The 22,909-nt window shown below is 42.0% G+C and overlaps 1 protein-coding gene across 5 annotated transcripts in view; it reads right to left on the reverse strand.

Annotated features, from left to right (window-relative positions):
* Positions 1–1,819: 1,819 nt before the first annotated feature.
* Positions 1,820–22,909, reverse strand: part of LOC117441803 (protein NLRC3-like) — a 110,498-nt gene continuing 89,408 nt past the window's right edge. For all 5 annotated transcript variants that reach the window (XM_071202276.1, XM_071202278.1, XM_071202275.1 and 2 more), the window contains 12 exons: positions 20,818–20,991; positions 20,232–20,405; positions 13,832–14,005; positions 13,257–13,430; positions 11,301–11,341; positions 11,129–11,169; positions 11,004–11,050; positions 10,392–10,609; positions 9,184–9,443; positions 4,194–4,307; positions 3,956–4,097; positions 1,820–3,467 (listed from right to left, as the gene is read on the reverse strand). In XM_071202276.1, coding sequence (XP_071058377.1) covers positions 3,079–3,467; positions 3,956–4,097; positions 4,194–4,307; positions 9,184–9,443; positions 10,392–10,609; positions 11,004–11,050; positions 11,129–11,169; positions 11,301–11,341; positions 13,257–13,430; positions 13,832–14,005; positions 20,232–20,405; positions 20,818–20,991 — 1,948 coding nt within the window. In that variant the 3' untranslated portion in view covers positions 1,820–3,078. The remainder of the gene's footprint in view (positions 3,468–3,955; positions 4,098–4,193; positions 4,308–9,183; positions 9,444–10,391; positions 10,610–11,003; positions 11,051–11,128; positions 11,170–11,300; positions 11,342–13,256; positions 13,431–13,831; positions 14,006–20,231; positions 20,406–20,817; positions 20,992–22,909) is intronic.

The raw sequence follows: 22,909 nt of genomic DNA on the forward strand, positions 1-22,909 counted from the left end.
TTTATTAGCCCCAAATATTCTCATAGTTTTCATCATGGGCCGTGATTGCTCTTAGACACATGTCCCAGCAACAACCACGGGGAAATTGGCCAGGACAACGTCCCCTTGACACCGATTCCCGAGGTTATGATTAGCCTCCAGATGTAAATGAGTAGAGAAACCCAAAAAAATTGCAGCAGCTCAGTTCTCTCAGGTAATTTTGATACACCGTTGATCCCAAACGCTGGTAAGACAATCTCAAAATAGAATTGTACTTACCAGCCTCTGAAGATCTTTTGGTGTCCTGTTCCGTGACGCCAATCTGTGAGAGAAACTTCTGCTCAGCAATGTTGATGGAAGAAATGGAGGCTGGAGTCCACTTTATATCAAAACACTGAGTTTAATTGAGAGCCACGGCCGTGAGTGAGTCCAAGGCATTTCCACAACGTGCATTGAGAAATCCCGAGTCAACACTGAGAAATACACAGAAAACACAGGCAATTCTACCAGAGGATCCAGGAGGAGCCTCTGTTTGCGCCCTTTCTAATCATAATTAAATAAAGGATCTTCAGAGACAAAGAAAGTCTGTTTAGAGTCATCTGCCTAGTTGGCCACACTTCCCCCAACAGGAAGGCAGGACCTTTGACCTGTGCCCTGCTCTAAGTTGCAGGCAGACACATGTGAAACACTAAAATGCTCCCCTATACACAGACAACAGGAGAATATTCTCTAACAGTGTCTATTTTTATTGTATCTTATGTATTTGAAGCTTCAAATAAATAACCAGAAAGACAACTCTGTCTGATTCACCATTTATTTGTTTTGAACACTTTGACTTGTACTCTCCACAGTGTTGAGTCTTAGATTTCCATAACAGGCCACAGCATTCACCGTCACACAACATTCAGCCGTTCACGGAAACAACCGATTATGACCGAGAAATGATATCATGAAAGTTACGGTGCTTATTAAGCATTTTAAAACATAGGTGGTAAGTTGCCAAAGTGCTTTGTTTTGAACGTTCATCAGTATTATAATCAAAGAGAGAAATATGAACGTTAGTTTTTACTGAAATGATCAAATAAAGTCAACATTTCAGTCTTTACTGAGCTGTGTGGGGTTTGTTCAACTTTTAAAAGATGTTTGAATGGTGATATACACAGTGATAGATGGTAAGGACTAACGTTTATAATAAATACATTTATATTTATTTTAAGATATTTTCATACAATTATTTGTATTAATGTGGACCGGAGGGAGAGGGTGACGAGCATACGTTTTCACTTTTCCAACCTCGTTCATGAAGAATATTTTTCTAGTGGTGGTCTCTTTATAGGGCTTTGCTTCAGTCATACTCATACAGGGCCAGGGGCTGTTACAAAGTCGAGGATGCTTCCTTCGTAGGACATGTCCTTCAGGTCCTTCTGAGGCTACGCAAGAATCCTTCCTAGCATTCGGAGAACGAAGAATGGAACAGGCTAGCAAGTGTGCAGGTGTGCGTCACATATGCAAGGCCCCGCTTTAAAAGGAGCGCGATTTGTTTGAAGTCTCATAACTGATTTGCGAAGATCGAAGATGTACTTGAGTAACTGTATTTTATAAAAGGATCATCTCTCCAGGACAGAACCACTACACTAACATAACACGTTCTCCTTCGGTTTGCAGCTTTGAAAAAGTCCTGGAGGATAAGCAGCCATAACAAAATCATAAAATCACCAATCAATAATAAAATGTGTATTCATATATCATACTTGATGTCTGCAAACCTTTGTTACACATCTTGGTGCACATTGTAGCATAAACCACAAATATAAAGAAAAGAGGCAAAGTCAAAACTAGATTCATTTTAATTATTTATTTTGAGGCTCTGAAGGATCCTTCCTCGACATTGAGAAGCAACCACAGTATAAAAAAGCAATTTAAAATAAGTTTAAAAATAGAACAGCATTTCCTTGTGTGTGTGGTTTAGGCAGGGATTTATAATCAGAACTGGAGACAGCGTGGGAGGCGGGCTCTCGTTCCTATGAGAGCTGCTCATTGGCGCAGGAAGACAAAATGGCCAAACTTTTGAGAGAGCGAAACGTCACAGATTACCCAGCATGCCTGGCTGTCAAAGCAGAAGAACCCGTATGTGCGCTCACAGAGCATGCGCCCCTTAAGCCCCGCCCCCCGAGCTCCCACTCTCGGCTCACTAGAATGAATTATTGCATTTTATTTTTATTTTTTTAAGGACCGAATTATTCTAATCAAGGCTATAAAATAGTTCATACTGGGTAGTTTATTTAGTTAAATAAAAAAAAATCCATCGATTTACAGACGTCTCTTTCTCGATGTTAGTCAATGGGAAAAAGTATTTTTGGGCCGGGTGACGTCACGGACTGATACGGAAGTTGCAGTACCACCGTTTGGACACAACACATTTTGGGCACAGAGTCCGGAGCACTTCCTGGGGGCTTGGGTTTAGGGAGGGCGGCGCCCTATCGCCCCCTATGGGCCAGCCGCCACAGGGTAGAAGTACAAAGTAGCAAAAATATTGAGATACTCAAGTAAAGTACAAGTACTTCAAAATTGTACTTAAGTACAGTACTTGAGTAAATGTACTTAGTTACTGAACACCACTGGGTTTAATTCACTCCCTAAGTATATTATATTTACATTCTCCAGCACAAACAGGTACAAGTTTTTACAGTTTGATAATATAAAACAAATACAACTCCAAATCGCATGCCTAGGTACCAAATGCCCCAAAATCCCAAATCTCACCCAGCAGTCAGTACCAATTGGTAAAATAAGAACAAGCCCTTATTTTTGTCATAACCCGGCTCCTATGCCTGACATAAATGTGAAAGGATGCAATGGATGCTGGTAAATTAAAGTATTGTATGCAATAAAGTAAACATGTACTTGAAAAAAACTCAGGATAACACCAAAGGAAGGCCGATACGGGTAGCTGCTCTCAGGAGGGAGTCCAGGAGAAGAGCGAGAAGGAAAGCGGCCTTCGCTCAGAATCTGTTACCTTCAAGGACAAGGGGAAAAATGTACAGGTGACAAAACAGAGGACTAGACTTCAACTGTCACTCACACTCCACAAGGTTTGCCTCAGCTCAAGTTGAGCTCTTCGTAAAGATACGGGTCCAGCTCACGGAGAGCATTGATCAGAACCCTGCTGGCTGCAGCTCCTTTTCTTCGCACCGCGTCCACCACCTCTCGTGCTCTTTCATTTTGGGGTTTGGCTCTGGACGACGTCATTTCAGATTCGGTGATCACTTCAGACTCAAAGAGTTTATCCAGAAGGTCGTTCAGGACAGTTAGAGTCACTCTTTGAATGAACTTTGTCCGAACTGAGCGCAGCCTCTGGTCTGCTGGGACTCGGCTCTCTGCTGGGACTCGGCTCTCTGCTGGGACTCGGCTCTCTGCTGGGACTCGGCTCTCTGCCGGGACTCTGCTCTCTGCTGGGACATTTCTCTGGGACAATTCATGCCTTGTATCTGGATGATAAACAGGAAATATACTTTTGTTAACGAACAATCACATTAAACAGATCTCTTAAAAATTACTCGACATTCCCTGAGGTGGATTTCTGTTCACTTAAAGTTATATTATGTAACATTTCCTCATTAAAATGTATAAAAACTCCTACACCTGTATTATTTATATTTTGTTGTGTACAAACATTATCACAAATGGTTCAGAGAGATGTGTGATTTTAATCAAGGTAGCAGTACGTTCATCACGGTCTCCTGTAATGGCGGCGTATCCACTTACTGTAAGCATGAGAAGCTGAAGACTACAACTCCCATAATGCCACGCTGTTTCACCACCGCACCACACTAGCTTTTATTATGGTTTTAGAATATAACAGGTTGTGTGTTTAATGTAGTAATGATGCCATGGAGCCTTAATGGAGAATGCTATGAGATGGAGCTTTAGAGTTATCCAGTCTATCACTGGGTCTGAGCTCAGGTGGAGTCTTTACCTTCCAGTGACACGTGACAATACCAGACTACGTGTCCACCCTGGTCCTTGACCTTCAACCCCAATCTCTCTGTGCTCGTCATCAGGGAAACTAGAAATGTCGGGTAGTAGTTTGGTCCAAACCTGGAATCAAATGTTTTACTCTGGAAACCAGAAGCAGAAGTTACATGTTTATCTGGATCTTTCCTGATCGTGAATCCACATGCAGATACATGTGTGTTAATGTATCAGTGACTCACCTCAGGCTGAATGAAGAAGCCCTCAGGTTCACAGTGCACACTGTAACTGTGATCAATGTTCAGCTCACAGTCGGAGGAGATTGGGATGTTCACAGCACATCTGTGTTTAACAACCTTCAGAAACAGGACATTTTGATCAATTTAAAACAACACGTTGACAGACCTGCTCTACAGAGATATTTGAATTACAATCAATTAAGAATAACAGATTGAGGACATATGTGAGTAGATTAATTAAAGTGTATAGGTTACATATCTGTTCTCCACAGTCAGTCACCTACTTCAGCCTCCTCAAACCCTCTCTCCAGATATCTCCATTGACCAATGTACTGACTTTCTGCAATTTTTTCACTCCAAAATTAACACCATTCACCTAGAGCTGGCCTCAGCATGCACCTCCTCAAGTGATCCACCCTGGATGTCTACCACTGGTCCATCACTCATCAGCTCCCTCTCCATCTTCACCCCAGCATCGGAATACACCATCTCAGAGCTCATCCGTAAAGCTAAAACCACCACCTGTCAGCTTGATCCTCTTCCCACCACCCTGGTCAAGGCTTGCCTACCAGCCATATCACCCATGATCACTGACATAATTAACTCCTCCCTCACCTCTGGAATTGTACCCACCTCCCTCAAACTGGCTGCAATCACTCCCATCCTCAAAAAACCCGGTACTGACCCAGCCGATCTAAACCACTACAGGCCCATCTCCAACCTACCCTTCATTTCCAAGACCCTTGAGAGGGTGGTTGCCGCACAGCTTCAGTCCCATCTTGACACAAACAACCTCCATGAACCCTTCCAATCTGGTTTCCGCCAAAAACACAGTACTGAAACAGCCCTGGTTAAAATCACCAACGACCTCCTCCGTGCAGCTGACTCCGGACTTCTCACCATCCTCATCCTCCTTGACCTCAGCGCTGCATTCGATACCATCTCTCACCCACTACTCCTGGACCGCCTGGCTGGCATTGGGATCACTGGTGTTGCACTATCCTGGTTCTCATCATACCTCACTGACAGACAACAGTTTGTACAACTCGGTAATCATAAGTCACAAGAAAGTGCTATTTCACTGGGTGTCCCCCAGGGGTCAGTACTGGGTCCACTCCTATTCATCATATATCTCCTCCCCCTGGGCAAAATCCTCCGTCACCATGAGGTTAATTTTCACTGCTACGCCGATGACACACAGGTCTACATTTCCTCCAAACCCACCACTGCCCTCCCCCCAACCTCCCTCACCACATGCCTTGAGGACATCAGGAGCTGGATGAACAGGAACCTCCTGAAGCTTAACAGTAGCAAAACTGAGGCCCTGCTCATCGGCTCCAAATCCACCCTCACCAATTCACATATCACCCCAGCATCAAACATCATCATCGACGGCTTCCCCATACCATTCTCTGCCCAAGTGAAAAGCCTCGGTGTCATTCTGGACGGCTCCCTCTCATTCGCACCACACATAAAAAACATCACCCGCACCGCTTTCTTTCATCTTCGGAACATCTCCAGACTCCGCTCATCTCTGTCCCAACCCAGCACTGAAATCCTGGTCCACTCATTCGTCACATCCCGGATTGATTACTGCAATGCACTTCTGACTGGCCTTCCCATCAAGCTCCTCAATAGACTGCAAATAATCCAGAACTCTGCTGCCCGGATCATCCCCCGCACCAACTCATCCGACCACATCACCCCCATTCTCACTCAGCTACACTGGCTTCCTGTACGCTACCGTATGGACTACAAAAACATTCTACTCCTATACAAAGCTGTCCATAACCTTGCCCCCATCTACATCTCTGACCTCCTTCAGGAGTACACCCCCCCCCGCACCCTCCGCTCTTCGTCCGTAGGACTTCTCACCGTCCCAAGCTATCGCCTCAAAACCATGGGTGCTCGAGCTTTCAGCTGCTCGGCTCCCAGACTCTGGAACACCCTGCCACGACGCATCCGACAGTCTGATTCCATAACGACATCCCAAACCCAACTCAAAACCCACCTGTTCAAACTGGCATTTTCCCTATAATCTGTACCCTGTGTCCTTCTGTGTCCTTTTGTGTCCTTTGTGTCCTTCTGTGTCCTTTTGTGTCCTTTTGTAGTCAACTTCCAGTTGTTTGTCTTGTCTTACCCTGGCTGATACTTCACTAAATCGACTGTTTTAATTTGTAAGGTATAATTGTAAATGTAAATTGTAAATCTGTAAGGTGTCCTTGGGTGTTTTGAAAGGCGCCCCCCAAAATAAATGTATTATTATTACCCTTTTAAGAGTGCGCTTAAGACCTTCCTTTTTGATAAAGCTTATAGTTAGGGCTGATTAGATTCAGCCCCTAGTTTTGCTGATATAGGCTTAGTTTGTCGGGGGACATCTTACTTCTTCCTTCTCTCTGTCTATACCTGTGTACTCTCATGTTCCGATTAACCCAGCTTCCCCAAATGTCTTTCTTTTTGGTGTCTATATACGCTGGGATCCGGAGTCATGGATGATCCTGCGGTCCTGTGTCCTGGATCGCGAGCGCTGGATCTTGAGTCGTGGCTGTGGTCCTGGATCATCGGTGCTGGATGGATATCCTCGTGGATTCATCTTCCTATTATACACACATGCATTTCCAAACATTTGGACTACCATGTTTCAATTTACACACGGCATCTATTGCACGTCTGTCCGTCCTGGGAGAGGGATCCCTCCTCTGTTGCTCTCCCTGAGGTTTCTCCCATTTTTCCCTTTAAACTGGGTTTTCTTTGGAAGTTTTTCCTTGTACGATGTGAGGGTCTAAGGACAGAGGGTGTTGTATTGTCATACTGATATTCTGTACACACTGTGAAGACCACTGAGACAAATGTAACATTTGTGATATTGGGCTATATAAATAAACATTGATTGATTGATTGATTCAATCTTTCAGTTGTTGAGTGTTTCAACTGTGCCTTTCAGTATTTGCTAACCATCTGATTTACTGTCGATGTTAATTATGTAACATGCCATTCATACATTCATCATCACATTATTGATATAATACTTGTGTTATTCTGTAGTTTATATATTCTTAGCAGTTCATGATTATTTCATTTATAAAGAACCATCCTATTTTGTGTGTGAAGTAAATCAGCCTATGTTCACAGATTAAATTCAGATTTTCAGATGATGAGACTAATCGTGTTATCATCTCTCTCAGTATGGAGCTTGGGGCCACAACTTCTTAACGTTTCTTTTTACGTATTTTAAAGTATTAAGGTAAACTTCGAGTTTGATAACCAGTAGAGTGTGGCACTCCACGTGTGTTGTGTCACGTTTTTAGTTTTGTGTGTCTGGTAGTGGGTGTTTTGCTTTTCTCCTTGTCATGTTTTCATCCCTGTGTATTGTCTGGTCTTTTCCCCTGTGTTTTCCTGGCTGTCGTTAGTTTCCCTGGTGTGTCTAAATTCCTGATTGTTTTAACCTGTCACTCCTTCTGTGTCTCCTGTGCTCTTCTGCGTCAGTCCCGCCCCTGATTGTTCCCACCTGTGTCTAGTTACCCTGTGTTTAAATTCCCCTGTCTCCCAGTGTTCAGTGTCAGTTTGTTTTTGTCTTTTGTCATGTTCAGGTCTATGCGTTTGGTCTATTGCCATGGTAAGGTCTTGTCTCTTGCCACAGTCAGGTCTATGCTATTTTTGTGCTATTGAAAAGTGTAGTTCCTCACCACGTGAGCGATTTTCATTTTGTTCTTATTTTTTTTGTCATCTCAACCTGAGATTCAATAGTGACTTTTTTGTTCATCTTGCCTGCTTTTGGACAAATAAAGTATCTTTCCAATACTTTACCTCTGTCTCCCGGGTCGTGCAATTGCCTTACCTCCTAAGTGTCTGAGTTCTTAACAGAACGAACTGACCATTATGGACCCAGCCGACCCAAGAACACTTCACGCCGCTCTGTCAGCACACGGCGTGAAAGTGTTTCACCATGAGGAACAGCTGGGTATGGCCACCCAGAGAATACAAGAGCTGAGAGGAAGCCAGGCAGAGATTCAGGAAGACATCTCTACACAGCTGCAACTGCTAGAATCCACTTCAAGACACTGGTGCTTGCGTACCATGCTGCGAATGGATCTGGCCCTTCCTACATCCAGGACATGGTTAAACCGTACACCCCAGCACGTGCACTCCGCTCTGCATCAACCAGACGACTCGCTGCACCCTCGCTGAGAGGGGGACCCAAGTTCTCATCAGCAGAAACACGTGGGTTTGCTATCCTGGCTCCAAGATGGTGGAATGAGCTCCCGATTGAAATCAGGACAGCAGAAAGCTTACACACCTTCCGGCGCAGACTGAAAACTCATCTCTTTCAACTCCACTTCGAGCGATAGAACTATTAACAGAGCACTTATATACTAATAAAGGACTGGCTTATCTAAAGCCAGTTGAGTAGCACTTGAAATGTTTGGCTCTACTTATATGATTCTGTTTTCTTCAAGGTTGTATCTTCCTGGTCGAATGTACGTATTGTAAGTCGCTTTGGATAAAAGCGTCAGCTAAATGCAATGTAATGTTTAGGCTATCTTCTCAAATATGTTGATTACTCTCTGTGAAACCAGATAAAAGGTCTAGCAAGAGAGAGGCGCTGCAGAATTGACGTGGCAACTCTCCCGTGAAGTCAGAACCTCCGGCTCTTGGACTTGTGATGTGAATTCTCCGGCCGAAGCTCCTAATAACTATCAGTGTTTGACATCAGAGCTCCAGCTCGCCCTGTGTCTCCTTCCTGAGTCGGTGACTCCCACTGCATTGCTACACAGAAGTTTCCCCCACACCTAGTACTAGACTTCTGGTACTAGGATGGGTAAAAAGCAGAGAACACATTTCACTGTCTGTGCATTTATGTGTGACCATTAAACAGGGTTTCATCCCTCCAATTATATTATATTCTATGCAGTAGGGAGCCTGGGGCCACAACTTCTCTGTGGAAACAGCTGTGGTTTAAAACAAGCGTTTAGGCTGATGGTGAGCACGTTACCTCCTCCTCAAGGACGTTGTTCTGCAGCAGAAATACATCCAGTATTTGTTCCTCTCGGCCCGGGGGTCGTAGGAACAGCAGAATTTTGCCCTTTATTCGCCACTTTAGAAGCCTTTTCAATGTATCGATGATAAGGCCAAAGGAAGAGAGGTGAAGCACCTTCACCACCACGTGAGTGTGTGTGACCTCCAGCGGCTCCAAGATGCTCAGGCCTTCATCAGTGATGTGGACGACAGACAACAGGCCGTCCAGGAGCAGCGCTGTGGAGCAAAGAGCTGGTCATCTGTTGCATTGCTGCTGAAACAGCTTCATCATCTTCAATGTCACACCGCTTTAGCTCAGAGCTAATGTTCATCTAATGTCATTCACTTTGGAGCCTCACTGGGATGTACCAGTTTATATCCTTCACCTTTTATTTGTAATGTTTAATTATTGTTCCGTCCCCCTGTGATCTTTCTGGATGTGAGCATGCGTAATTATTGTCTAATTTACAAGACTGCTGAAATGTTTGTAATGTGCAGCCAGAAGAGCTCAACTGTCTCATGTCTGAGTGGTTCTCTAGATGTGTGAAGAGTTTTCTAAAGCTTTTAGGGCGTAGAAAGTCCAACTTATAAATGTTGTTGTCTGTTGTTTTGTTTTGTACATGCTTCAGCCAGACTGACAATGTAAAGAGCAGAAAGAGCAAGAGATGGATAACAAAGTAATAATTAACTGCTAGCTGAGAGTGAGAGTTAGCGTTGAGTTAGCACTGTTGGCAGCTAAACATGCTGTGGACTGACAGGTCACGGTTGAAATGTCTTTAATATCCAGTGAGGAGACTGCAGAGGGCCCAGAGAAAATCCAACTCAGTATTTAGAGCTGCATTGCATCGTATGCTTCAATAATGATGTCAAGAAACACATCGACTAAATGGATGTTTTAATCATTCCATTCTTCTTCTTTTGGGGACTCAACTATTTTGAATGTAAAGAACAGATTTGGTGTCTGAATGATCTTATCAAGGTTCAAGGTTCTTTATTTAGGCAGCCAGATGAATATTAGGGATGTTGTTTCAACTGTCCAGGTGTTTAACAGATGTTGCTTCAACAGTTCTGGTGGTTAACAGTCTTATTGTCTTTGTTAAACTAGTTAACTTTTGAACAGTGGTGGATGGTATGAGGTGCTAAGCATTATATAAGTGTATTTGTTAACACTGCAGATGTCTTTACCATCCTCTGTCTCGCTGTGTGGCAGGTGGAGCTCGCAGACGGCAGCTTCATCAGAACTCTTCACGTCGAACAGTGGCCCTGCTGCCTGCTTGCCAGCTGATTGGAGGAGGCTCTCATCCCAACTGGCTGCCCTGTACAGAAGCTCCGCCTCCTGAGCCATGACGAACACCAGGCCAGTGGAAGCACACTGGAACACACCTGGACCAGGACACCTGAACCTGTAGACACACAAGAGACAAGTTACTACAACAAGCCTTCACTGGCCTGTGTTCTGACTGACAGGTGTTCATCCAGCTGGAGTCTGACCTGGAGGAGGGTTTGTTGGAAGATCTGAAACACCTGATGACTACAGGAACATCACTGAAGATGTGTCCACATGCATCAGGATGTGTGCAAACACATTTTCATTAAATTAACAAAATGTCTAGTCCAGCGAGGATCTAGACGGTACAAGAAAACAATCCTACACACAGAGGCATTATCTTATTTATGTCTGTTGGAAAGAGATTGGATGCAAAACCTCAAGGTGAAATACATGAAATTAAACACAATTAAATTAATATATATTTGCAATGTGTTAAAAAATAATATTTGGTCATGTTATAGGATTACCTGTATGAAGACTCAGTTGTGTGTTCAGGTGAGAAGGATTCAGGAGCCTGGAACAAACAAAGTTATTTATTTTACTAGAAAAAAAGTTAAGTTCGAGCTTCAACTCTCAACTGCTCCTCTCTCACCTTTCTGTCTGTCTTCACTTCCTGTTCCACATCGGAGTCACCTGATGGAGAGAAGAGGTGACAGAGAAAAATAATAATAAAACAATAATAATTATTGTACTATAAATACCTTTTAAGACCAGATTTATTGTACAATATCTGGATGAATGGAGGGTATGGGTTCAGTACTCACAGTTCTTCTGTATCTTGGCTCTGATTGTCTCTCTATTGATCCTGCAGGGATGAACACAATCCAACAGTTTTAGATCAAGTTAAAATAATAGTTAGTTCTTTGAGTTATTCAGCTTCAGAGTCCTGATTGATCCAATGCTTTACATCACATCATATCTTCTCTGCAAACACTACGACTGACTGCCCACAGCTCTCAGCTGCATTAGAGAATTCACTAGGCATTAGTCCAGGAACATAGAAAAACAAACAGATTACCTTTTTAACTGTAACATCTAGGGATGTAACGATAACAAAAACTCACGGTACGATAATATCGCGATAACAAGTCCACAGTACGGTATTTATCGCGATATTGAATAATAAAGGGTAGAAAAAAAATTCAAATTTTTTTTTCAATAAAAAGGTTTTTTACTCGGAAAATGTTTCTTTATTAAATAATAAATCTGATTTGTACAGCATTTTAGTAGGATAGCAGTATTTTAAAGTGTCGAAAACAAAGTGACAGTAACAGACTGGAACAAGAAAACCAGTGTTTTTGTACCTACTAGTACTACCAAACAAAGTAGGCATTTTCTTTGTGCCACTGCATCTCACAAATAAACAAGGACATTTAATAATCAGACCCTGCAATAAAATAAATCAAGTTTCACTTTAGTTTTTCAAGTAACTCAACTCAAACTCACGAGTCACTCACTCAGCATCATCAGACAGGTTTTTAGGAATATGAGAATGTCCACATTTCCAGGTATTTATAAGCTGGGATGTTTGGGCATTTACAATCCTCTGCTCTGGAAACAACTCTCGCGCTTGGTACCGATGTTGCTGGGACAGCAGTGGTCGCGTTAACCGAATATTTTATTTAACAATGAAGGAAAAATCTGAAAGCAGTCTGTCATTTTGACAGATTAGAACAAACTCGGAACAGCGCCAACGTTTCCCCGCAGCGAGGCTCTGGTGTTATGCCGTGCTATGCATGCCCTCCAAAAGGAAATGATATAGTTTCCAAACCGTACTTTGCCGTACAGATCAATACATGTCTGGGAGGTTTTGCTTTACGCTGTGCGCGCTCCCCCGAGGTGCATGCACACACGGCATAACACTGCCCCCCCCTGTTGACAGTTCACGAGCATGCTCTCTCTCTCTCTGTTCAGACCCGACGGGTAATAAGGGATTATGACGGACATTTTACGATCCTGTCTGTCAAAATGACGGACAGCGAAAAAGTCTAACGCCACCTCAGTGGGACGGAGAGATATGCTTTGGCCATGGGTGATAGCAGTGGGTCAAACTGTGCATTGTCTCTCCACCACTTAAAAAACAATACAGTTTTTGCCAAGAAGGTGAGGCTTATTGACAGAGATATAAATATACTGTTGGTACTTGTCAATGTCTCTAGGTATGTACATGTAGCCCTGTAAATACGATGTCCTTTTGTGTTCTGTTGTTTTATGTTCATGTTGTAACCTACTTGCTGCCATGTTGGACAGGTCTCTCTTGAAAAAGAGATCGATGATCTCAATGGGACCACCTGGTTGAATAAAGGTTTAAAACAAAAAAAAGTGTTTACAAAAAATAATATTTTTTTTAAAAATCGCGGTAGATTTTGTCAGTGTCACGACGGTATTGGGACGTTTATTTACCGCAATACCGCGATATTCAGTATATCGTTACATCCCTAGTAACATCCCATATGTCTGGTAACAAGTCGCACTGACTAACATGGGGCTTTAAATTGTCAGCTTGCATTATATTGTTCTTGGGAGAATGCAAGAAAATAAACATCAGATGAACAAAAGGAGAAACTGCAGACAAATGGTAACCTCCATGATTTGTTGTGCTAAGCTAGGCTACGCCTGGAAGGTGGAACTGGAGAGATTCCCCAGTGAGAGCAACACATCCACCTCCCTGTGTTTAATACAGTGCTGCTGAACCAGCAGAGAGTCGACCCCTTACTCACTTGAGAGTCTCCAGTCTGCAGTCTGGACTCTCCAGAAGATCTCTCAGCAGCTCCACTCCTGAATCCTGCAGATCGTTCTCACTCAGGTCCAGAACTCTCAGATGGGAGAGGTTGGAATTCAGAGCAGAGGCCAGGACAGAACAGCTGATCTCTGACAACCTGCAGCGCATCAGTCTGAATAAAGAACACATGATCACATGGTCAGTTTAAACTATTCAGTCAGTATAAGCATCTTTTAGCTTCATAACAATGTTGGAAGCAAATACTGAATATATGTTTTGTGTTTGATTGGAAATACTTGTACTCATGTGTCTTTTATATAATGTAGTAAAATAAAACTTTATGGAGGTTCAGTGTGAATTATGCAGAGTATAATTCTTATTGTAATATTTACATTTAAAGATGAACATTGCTCTGCCACAGTCAATTAACTAAACCACAGAAGAAGAAAACATACTTTAGCATCAAGATACTCAGTGAGGATCAGGATAATATCAGCCTGATGTCTGAAGCTCAGAGTCAACACAACTCTCACATATTAATCTCAGCACAGAAGTTAAAGATGGAGAACTGACCTGAGAGTCTCCAGTCTGCAGTCTGGACTCTCCAGAAGATCTCTCAGCAGCTCCACTCCTGAATCCTGCAGATCGTTCTCACTCAGGTCCAGAACTTTCAGGTGGGAGGGGTTGGACTTCAGAGCTGAGGCCAGAGCAGAACAGCTGATCTCTGACAACCTGCAGCTCCTCAGACTGAATAAAGAAAACATGATGTCACTTTTGAAAAACAAAGTTTCAGCTTAAAATATTCAAGGTTCAATAATCTGTGTATAGCTGGAGAAGTAGAGAATGTAGGAGTTTATAAAGTGGACATCCTGACAGGTTAAAAACTGTAAGATACAGAACGAGAAAAGAGCTCTCATTAATATGAAAGACAACGTGCTTCACCTTCAATAAAAAGTGGAGACTTCACATCTGAACCTCTGCTCCATCTACACTAACTCATGATGTGCAGCCAGACTAATAACAACCCACTGAAACTGATTCAACTCAAGATCACACAGTTTACAAATATGACAAATATGTCGGGATGAATTTAGAAGGGGTAAAGGGCTAAAGACATAATTTTTTCACAGGGGGCCTCTAAATAGGGCCCAGATCAGGAATCTGAAGTATGTAAACTGTAACCCACCCAGAACTTTTTTCAATAAAATGTCAAACTTTCTCACAAAATGCTGTCTGGAGCTTAGCATCTGACAGGCTTGTGTTGGCAGAGGGGAAGAAAATTAAAAAAATTGAAAAAATGTGGTTGGCGCTCCGAAACTTTGAGAGTGTGTTGTTGCACTTGTGTGGAACCCGCTTGCAACATTTGGGGACCCTGCGACCTCGGACAAGGTCAAAACCGAGGTCAGAGGTCACATTCGCAATGCCGACAGTACCCTCGACGGCGCAAAGGAAGGTCCGACCGCTTTGAGCTTGATGTCATTTTAACCGTCTCGGAGAGCAGATGCAGATGGATGCCTCTGGTGCGACTAAATGTCAAAGGTTACGGCTTAAAATGTAACAAAACCTTCCGTTAAGGCCTTTTGAGAAGCCGCAGTGCTCCATGAGTGTTTAAAGTACTTTGAAAAGGGCTAAAGAGATAATTGTTTCACAGGGGGCCTCTAGATAGGGCCCAGATCAGGAATATGAAATATGGGAAGCCTAGCCCACGCAGAACCTTTTTTCAATCAAATGCCATCATGCATTACTGCCATTGACGTCTGACTGCCCTAGCTCCGCCCCCTGATGTCCTAGAGACTCACGGAGGGTACCATTGGATGCGGGATACGTTCACATGGGGGCTAGCCACTGAGCCCGAACCGATCAGAGGTTGTTATCAAAAGATACGAATTAGTAGCACTTTTAGACAAATTAGCTTTTCATTGGAATAATATTGATATAAAATCAAGCATTTGAGTGACGCAATTGATATTCACAGCAAATGTTCCCCGCTATATGTAGTACACTGGTGTAGAATTTCAGGGATCCAGCTGCTACCGTTCGCTCCTATAAGATATTTGTAATTAAAAAAAACGTGAAATCCTAAAAGAGATATAAAGAGATAATTTTTTCACAGGGCCCAAAAAGGGCCTAAATAGGGCCCAGATCAGGGATCTGAAGTATGGGAACCCTAGAACACCCAGAACTTTTTTTCAATCAAATGGCAAACTTTCTCACAAAATCCTGATTTACTCGTAGAGTCAGACAGGGTTTTGCTGGAGAAGAATGAGCAAATTGAAAAAAATTCAAAAAATGTGCTTGGCGCTCCGAGCCTTTGAGAGTGTGTTGTGGCACTTGTGTGGAACCCGCTTGCAAAATGTGGGGACCCTGCGACCGTGTACACAGTACTAAGAGCCATTTCATTTTATTCCCCTCCCCCACCACCAAGGCTGTCAGATTCTAAGCAGTGCAGTTGTAAGGGGAGTTGTCAGGGACTCTACCCGCCTTACGGGACACTATTTTCGGATACTTTTTTCCATTTTCACCCCTTTTCTATGGATCTCAAAAAAAGTTAACTCAGACTTTATTAAATAATTTTTTTATATATGACTTATTTTTTAAATATAGTGGGGATAGTGGAATTAACTAGTACCCAGTACTGGGAGGGAACCAGGCTACCGTTATCTCTGCCATCTCCTCCCTGTGTGTGTGTGTGTGTGTGTGTGTGTGTGTGTTGCTGCATGTAGCAGCTGTGTGTGTGTATAAACTGCCCCTCGCCCTCGCAAGCAGGCTGGGGAGAGAGAGAAGAGGATTCTCAATACTCAAATTCTCCCTCCTCGACTCCTCGGTCCTCCGGTAGTGACTCGGAAATTAATTTCAGCGCGCCATTTTGAAGGACGTCTCATTTCTCTAAATGCACACCGAGGACCGAGGACCGAGGATCGAGCGTTGAGGAGGCTCTCTGGAGGAGCTATAACCGAGGATAAACTGATGGTTCCTCCACGGCTCCTCCGCGGATGCATTTCCGGGAACGGTGGAGGCGTGACGCACGGCCGGACTTATCTCAGCCAATGACAGCTCTGCATGCATCCCCTGGATATTATATTAGAAACTGCTTTCATCGTGACGCGATGTTTACAGTGAGAACAGCTGTGAGGTCCTGCAGAAAGCAGAGCAGTGTGTAAAATATATCACTCAGTATAACAGGCCTACATTATTCTCTTTATTTGCTTTAGTAGATATCTACAAACAAAGAGTCGATATTTTTCTAAAACCATTTAGTGCTTCACATAATAAAATACACAACGGCTGTAGCCTGATTATGCTTTAGGAGCTGTAGGTGTGTGTGGTACAGTGTGTAGGTGTGTGTTGTACAGTGTGTAGGTGTGTGTGGTGCAGTGTGTGCGCAGATGCGGCGGACAGACAGGTCTCAGTTGGTTTGGTGTCCTCTGCTTACTTTTAATACTTGCAAATACAACTTTTGGCCCATAATTTTAATTCCCCATTTCAGCGACCAGAGAGAGGGGGGGGGGGATATATCCAGTCTCTGATTGTGTTACGTTATTATGAGAGTGCTCTCATACTTTAAATTGCATATATTTATATAAATATATCTGTGTGTCCGCATCTGTAGCCTGTTATTGTCTCATTATACCGCACTCTCAATGAATTCAAAGTAAATATGTGGGGGAACAATGTTCAGATGATCTAACAGAGATTATAAAATATGACAAAACACTCGACAGCTGATGCAGCTGTTTCCACGTAATAATGAACGGACGTCACTTTAATATGACCGCTCAGAGGAGAGGAGTTCTCATTCCTTTAAACGTCTGCTGCTTCCCCTCCTCTCTCCTCGGTCCTCCGCTCGCATCTCCTGTGGGCGGGACTAAGTCTCGAGGAGGGGAGTCGAGGAGGAGAAATTTAAGAATTGAGAAGCCTCTAGAGAGACAGAGAGAGACAGACAGACAGACAGACAGACACACACACAGACATACACAGACTGACTTTGATTGCAGATATAGCAATATTTGAATTAAAAAAAAAGTGCACCACAATATATATATAGTATAACATATTATAATATATGATAATATCTATAATATATATTATTGTTGAATAATACATGTTATATTATATAATAATTATTCTATTTTGACTACCAGTTTCGGGTGGGTTACGAACCCGGACCTACCTACCGGACTCAATGCCCCACAAGTGGCGCTGAGAGCTTATGGAGAATAAGTGTGCTTTATAGATTCGTCAATAAAGTAACGAGACATTTAGCTTTGTTTTCCACCAGTAAAATGTACAAACGACACATCAATTCACATCTACAGATGATAACGAAGCGAATGGACGTACTGCCAGATTCATAGTGTGTATAAATCGAGACGTGAGATCTCTCTCCCCTGCTCTCTCCGTTTCTCAACAGTGACATCACTTTCAGCTTCACTTTAACAATTTCAATGAGCAAAATACATTTCCCTGTGTTTTCCACCATCAAAATTGACAAACGATGCCTCAAATGACATCTACAGATCAAGACGAAGCGAATGGAAGTACTCCATAGACTCCTAGCATGTTTAGTTTTTCTGTTTGAGCACTATTTACATTTCTGGTTAGCCCAGAAATGTGAGAGATCTCACGTCTCAATTTACACACACTAGGAGTCTGCGAGTAATTCCATTCGCTTCGTCTTCATCTGTAGATGTGATTTGATGTGTCGTTTGTACATTTTGATGGTGGAAAACACAGGTAAATGTGCCGTTCAGAATGTTTATAATAGACTATACAGCTATAAGCTTGAGGCGATCCAGGTCGCTACACGGGTGACACGGGTTCGAAACTCCTGTCAGACTCTCCATATTATATAGCAGAACAAATACATTTATACAAAAACATTTAAGAAACATTATACGAACAATCTTATAATTAATAAAAACATTATACACATTAATTTCATCATATTAATCATATATCACACAATGGTGTGATGTGAAAAGCCATTGCTACGTTTTAAAACTTGTAAACATGCGAGGAGTCTGAAAGTGGTTTCATTAGCTTCATATTGATTTGTAGATGTCATTTGATGTGTTTTGTCAATTTTGATCGCCAAAACAATAGAGAAATGTCTTTTTCCTTTATAGTGGAGTCTATATGTGATACTTTTGTTCAATACGCTTTTAGCGCCACTTGTGGGGCAATGGAATGAGACTCGCTCCTTGATGTGAGAGAGCTGGGTACGAATCCCGTATGGGTGCATATTTAATAGTTATAAAAACTATTATTATTATTATTATTATTTTGGAATTATTAATAATATTGAGAAGTGGGCTTCCATATTGAGATGTGGGAGTCCTGAAGTGGGAACCCCCCAGGCAAGTGGGCTTCCATATTGAGATGTGGGATCTACACAAGTTATAAAAACTATTATTATTATTTTGGAATTATTAATAATATTGAGAAGTGGGCTTCCATATTCTCAATAACTTATTGAGTGTACAGCAGGACCATATGCAAGCCCACTTACTGCATATACCAAAGCCAGTTCATGCTAAGTTATTGAGTGTACAGCAGGACCATATGCAAACCCACTTACTCCATATATCAAAGCCAGTTCATGCTAAGTTATTGAGTGTACAGCAGGACCATGTTGACCACCGAATGTTTGTGGAGAACCTGGTGCTAAATCACTTGCAGACGACCTGATTCTGGGTCGGGGTTTCGTACGTAGCAGAGCAGCTCCTTCGCTGCGATCTATTGAAAGTCAGCCCTTGATCCAAGCTTTTGTCGGCCGTGGGCCCCACCAACCCCGCACACACCTCAGGGTGCCTGGGGTAGCACACGCGCAGAGAGTCACCAGCAGAAGCACAGGTGTGCAGAAGCAGCAGCGGGAGCAGGGAGGCACTCTCTGTGGTGCTGAACCCCGGTTCAGCACCACGGAGAGCATGAGGCATGCTTAGTTATTGAGTGTACAGCAGGACCATATGCAAGCCCACTTACTCCATATATCAAAGCCAGTTCATGCTAAGTTAAGGAGTGTACAGCAGGACCATATGCAAGTCCGCTTACTCCATATATCAAAGCCAGTTCATGCTAAGTTAAGGAGTGTACAGCAGGACCATATGCAAGCCCACTTACTCCATATATCAAAGCCAGTTCATGCTAAGTTAAGGAGTGTACAGCAGGACCATATGCAAGTCCGCTTACTCCATATATCAAAGCCAGTTCATGCTAAGTTAAGGAGTGTACAGCAGGACCATATGCAAGCCCACTTACTCCATATATCAAAGCCAGTTCATGCTAAGTTATTGAGTGTACAGCAGGACCATATGCTAGCCCACTTACTCCATATATCGGACACGGAATTCAGAGACTGAGCGTTAGCTTTGTGGTTTTTTTGAAAAAAAAAAAAAAGATCAGTTAGCTGAGTTTCTTCCCGTTACATGGATATAAAACATTCATAGTTTATTGAATATTAAGATGCCCTCAGACGCTGTTTCCTGCAGATGACGCGTTTTGCCTCCCAGTATCGGGGGTGCGGTGTAGAACAGGTTAAACTGTTTATTATATAATTTATAAAATGAACCTAATAGAGAATATAAAATGAACTCCAGGTGTTTCAATGTTCAGAGTGAATTATGAAGTGTAGGATTTTCTTGTTATATTTTAATTTAAAGCTCAACATTAGTCTGCCACAGTCAACACATTTCCTGTAGAATCCCATATGTCTGGTAACAAGTTGCACTGACTAACATGTGGCTTTGCATTGTCAGCTTGAATTATATTGTTCTTGGGAGAATGAAAGAAAAGAAACATAAGATGAACAAAATGAGAAACTGCAGAAAAATTGTAACATCCATGATTTGTTGTGCTAAGCTCGGCTACGCCTGGAAGGTGGAACTGGAGAGATTCCCCAGTGAGAGGAACACCTCCATCTCCCTGTGTTTAAAACAATACTGCTGAACCAGCAGAGAGTCGACCCCTTACTGACCTGAGAGTCTCCAGTCTGCAGTCTGGACTCTCCAGAAGATCTCTCAGCAGCTCCACTCCTGAATCCTGCAGATCGTTCTCACTCAGGTTCAGAAGTCTCAGATGAGAAGGGTTTGACTTCAGAGCTGAGATCAGAGCAGAACAGCTGATCTCTGACAACCTGCAGCGCTTCAGACTGAATAAAGAACACATGATCACATGGTCAGTTTAAACTATTCAGTCAGTATAAGCATCTTTTAGCTTTATAAAAATGTTGGAAAAAGCAAATACTGAATATATTTGTTTGTGTTTGATTGGAAATACTTATTAATTGTACTCATGTGTCTTTTATATAATGTAGTAAAATAAAACTTTATGGAGGTTCAGTGTGAATTATGCAGAGTATAATTCTTATTGTAATATTTACATTTAAAGCTTAATATTACTCTGCCACTGTCAGGAAAAGAAACCACTGAAGAAGAAAACAGACTTCAGCATCAAGATACTCAGGGAGGATCAGGATAATATCAGCCTGATGTCTGCAGCTCAGAGTCAACACAACTCTCACATATTAATCTCAGCACAGAAGTTAAAGATGGAGAACTGACCTGAGAGTCTTCAGTCTGCAGTCTGGACTCTCCAGAAGATCTCTCAGCAGCTCCACTCCTGAATCCTGCAGATCGTTGTAACTCAGGTTCAGAACTCTCAGATGGGAGGGGGCGGACTTCAGAGCGGAGATCAGAGCAGAACAGCTGATCTCTGACAAACTGCAGTTCCTCAGTCTGAATAAAAAAAACATGATGTAAGTTTAGAAAAACTAAATTTCAGCTTAAAATATTCAAGGTTCAATAATCTGGTTATAGCTGGAGAAGTAGAGAATGTAGGAGTTTGTAACGTGGACATCCTGACAGGTTAAAAACTGTAAGATACAGAAAGAGAAAAGAGCTCTCATTAATATGAAAGACAACGTGCTTCACCTTCAATAAAAAGTGTATATATTTAGCACATGTTAACATATATGCTACCTTTAACCTTTGTGTGCTGTTTGGGTCTGTGGAACCTGTTTTCAGTGTTTACTAAAATAAAATGTATTCAATTTAATTACCCTCTAGGGGGGTCCGGGGGCATGCACCCCAGGAAGATTTTTTTTAAATGTTGAAGTTAATGCGAGACACCCCAGGTGAATAGGGTACTTTTTTTAACTTAAAGGTATAAGCTAGACATTTCTCCAGTTAATTACTTACAATAAGGCAATTGTCTTTTGTATTGCAAGTTTTCTGAAATAGCATGTTTAAATATGCAAATTAACCATTATCTCATTAAATATGCACATATTTTAACACATTTCAGGAATCTAAATCTGAACTTTGGATATAGCCAGATTCAAAATTCTTGTTTCATTTTGTAGTCATATTAGTATCTAAGGCTTTTACAGAAGGGATATTGATTTTTATCACTCCATAAATCAAAAAATACTGTCAACAGCCCTAAAATATCCATTTTCGCCATGTTTTTAGGTATACAATGTTGTATAATTCAGGCTATGAATGATATATGAACAAACCCTTCAGTAAAAGCCTTCATAATATTAATAGGAATATAACTGGAAGGTTTGGTGTCTCTACGTGCTACTGAAGTTGAAATTTCGAACTCAAGAGTAGGAGAGAAAACTCATTTTGAGAAAACGACCTTTACAGCTTGCGCATCGACGCACACCATTAAGGTATTTCATGTTCGGGGTAATTTTTTTTTGTATAACCTTGCTTCGTGCAAGTGACAATTGTTGTCGTCTTCTCTGTGAACGTTTTTTTCGCCGTTCTTTTGGCATTTTGAGATTTCAATTTCTAGCTGAAAGCTAACCAGGAAGTGTTTTAGCACACCACGTGACGCATCTGAACGAATCACGTTGTCAGAAATTGACACCAGCCAATGAGATTTCGTTTCTTGGTTTAAGACCCCTTTGTGCTTTCACGATTGGTTGCTGATACTAAGGAAATGACCATATTTGGATCCGATGAGATTGTGCAGGAGAGACACAGCTTTCCAGCGATACCTCTGTTGACATGGTGCACACAGCGGTCGCGATACTTTATGTTACGTTAGAATGCTAACTTTTGGTGAATTTAGGAGAAATCTACAGACGCAAATAGACAAACTATAGTAAAATAAACACTTAAATGTGTATGTTGTACGTTTTCCTTCCAAAAGCCTGAAAGAAAACATGTTATGGAATCAAAATAGCACAACATCTCAAAATTGACCAGTACTTGAAAAACGATGTTTTTGCCTGCCGTGTCTCGCCTTAAATGCATCAATCTGGTGCACTTTGAGCTAGGGCTGCGCAATTAATCGTATTTTAATCGCAATTACGATTTTGGCTTGAAACGATTATGAAAACAACATAATCGAAATAAAACGATTAAAACATTTTTAAATAGGTGTTTCAGTTGAATTATACTTAAAGTTCAGGGTAATCAACTGTTAAAGATATACTTTTCAAATTATTTTCTTCAATAAATTGATGTTTTCAAAGTTAATCGTTTTTAATAATCGTGATATCAATTATTGACCCAAATAATCGAGATTATGATTTTTGCCATAATCGAGCAACCCTACTTTGAGCACAACATGGATTTATGGATACAGCTCTCAACACTCAGATGAAAGGGAGCTGTATACTTTTCAATAATCCAAACATCT

The sequence above is a fragment of the Pseudochaenichthys georgianus genome, unplaced genomic scaffold, assembly GCF_902827115.2.
Source record: "Pseudochaenichthys georgianus unplaced genomic scaffold, fPseGeo1.2 scaffold_200_arrow_ctg1, whole genome shotgun sequence".
In the NCBI taxonomy this organism is placed as follows: Eukaryota; Metazoa; Chordata; class Actinopteri; order Perciformes; family Channichthyidae; genus Pseudochaenichthys; species Pseudochaenichthys georgianus.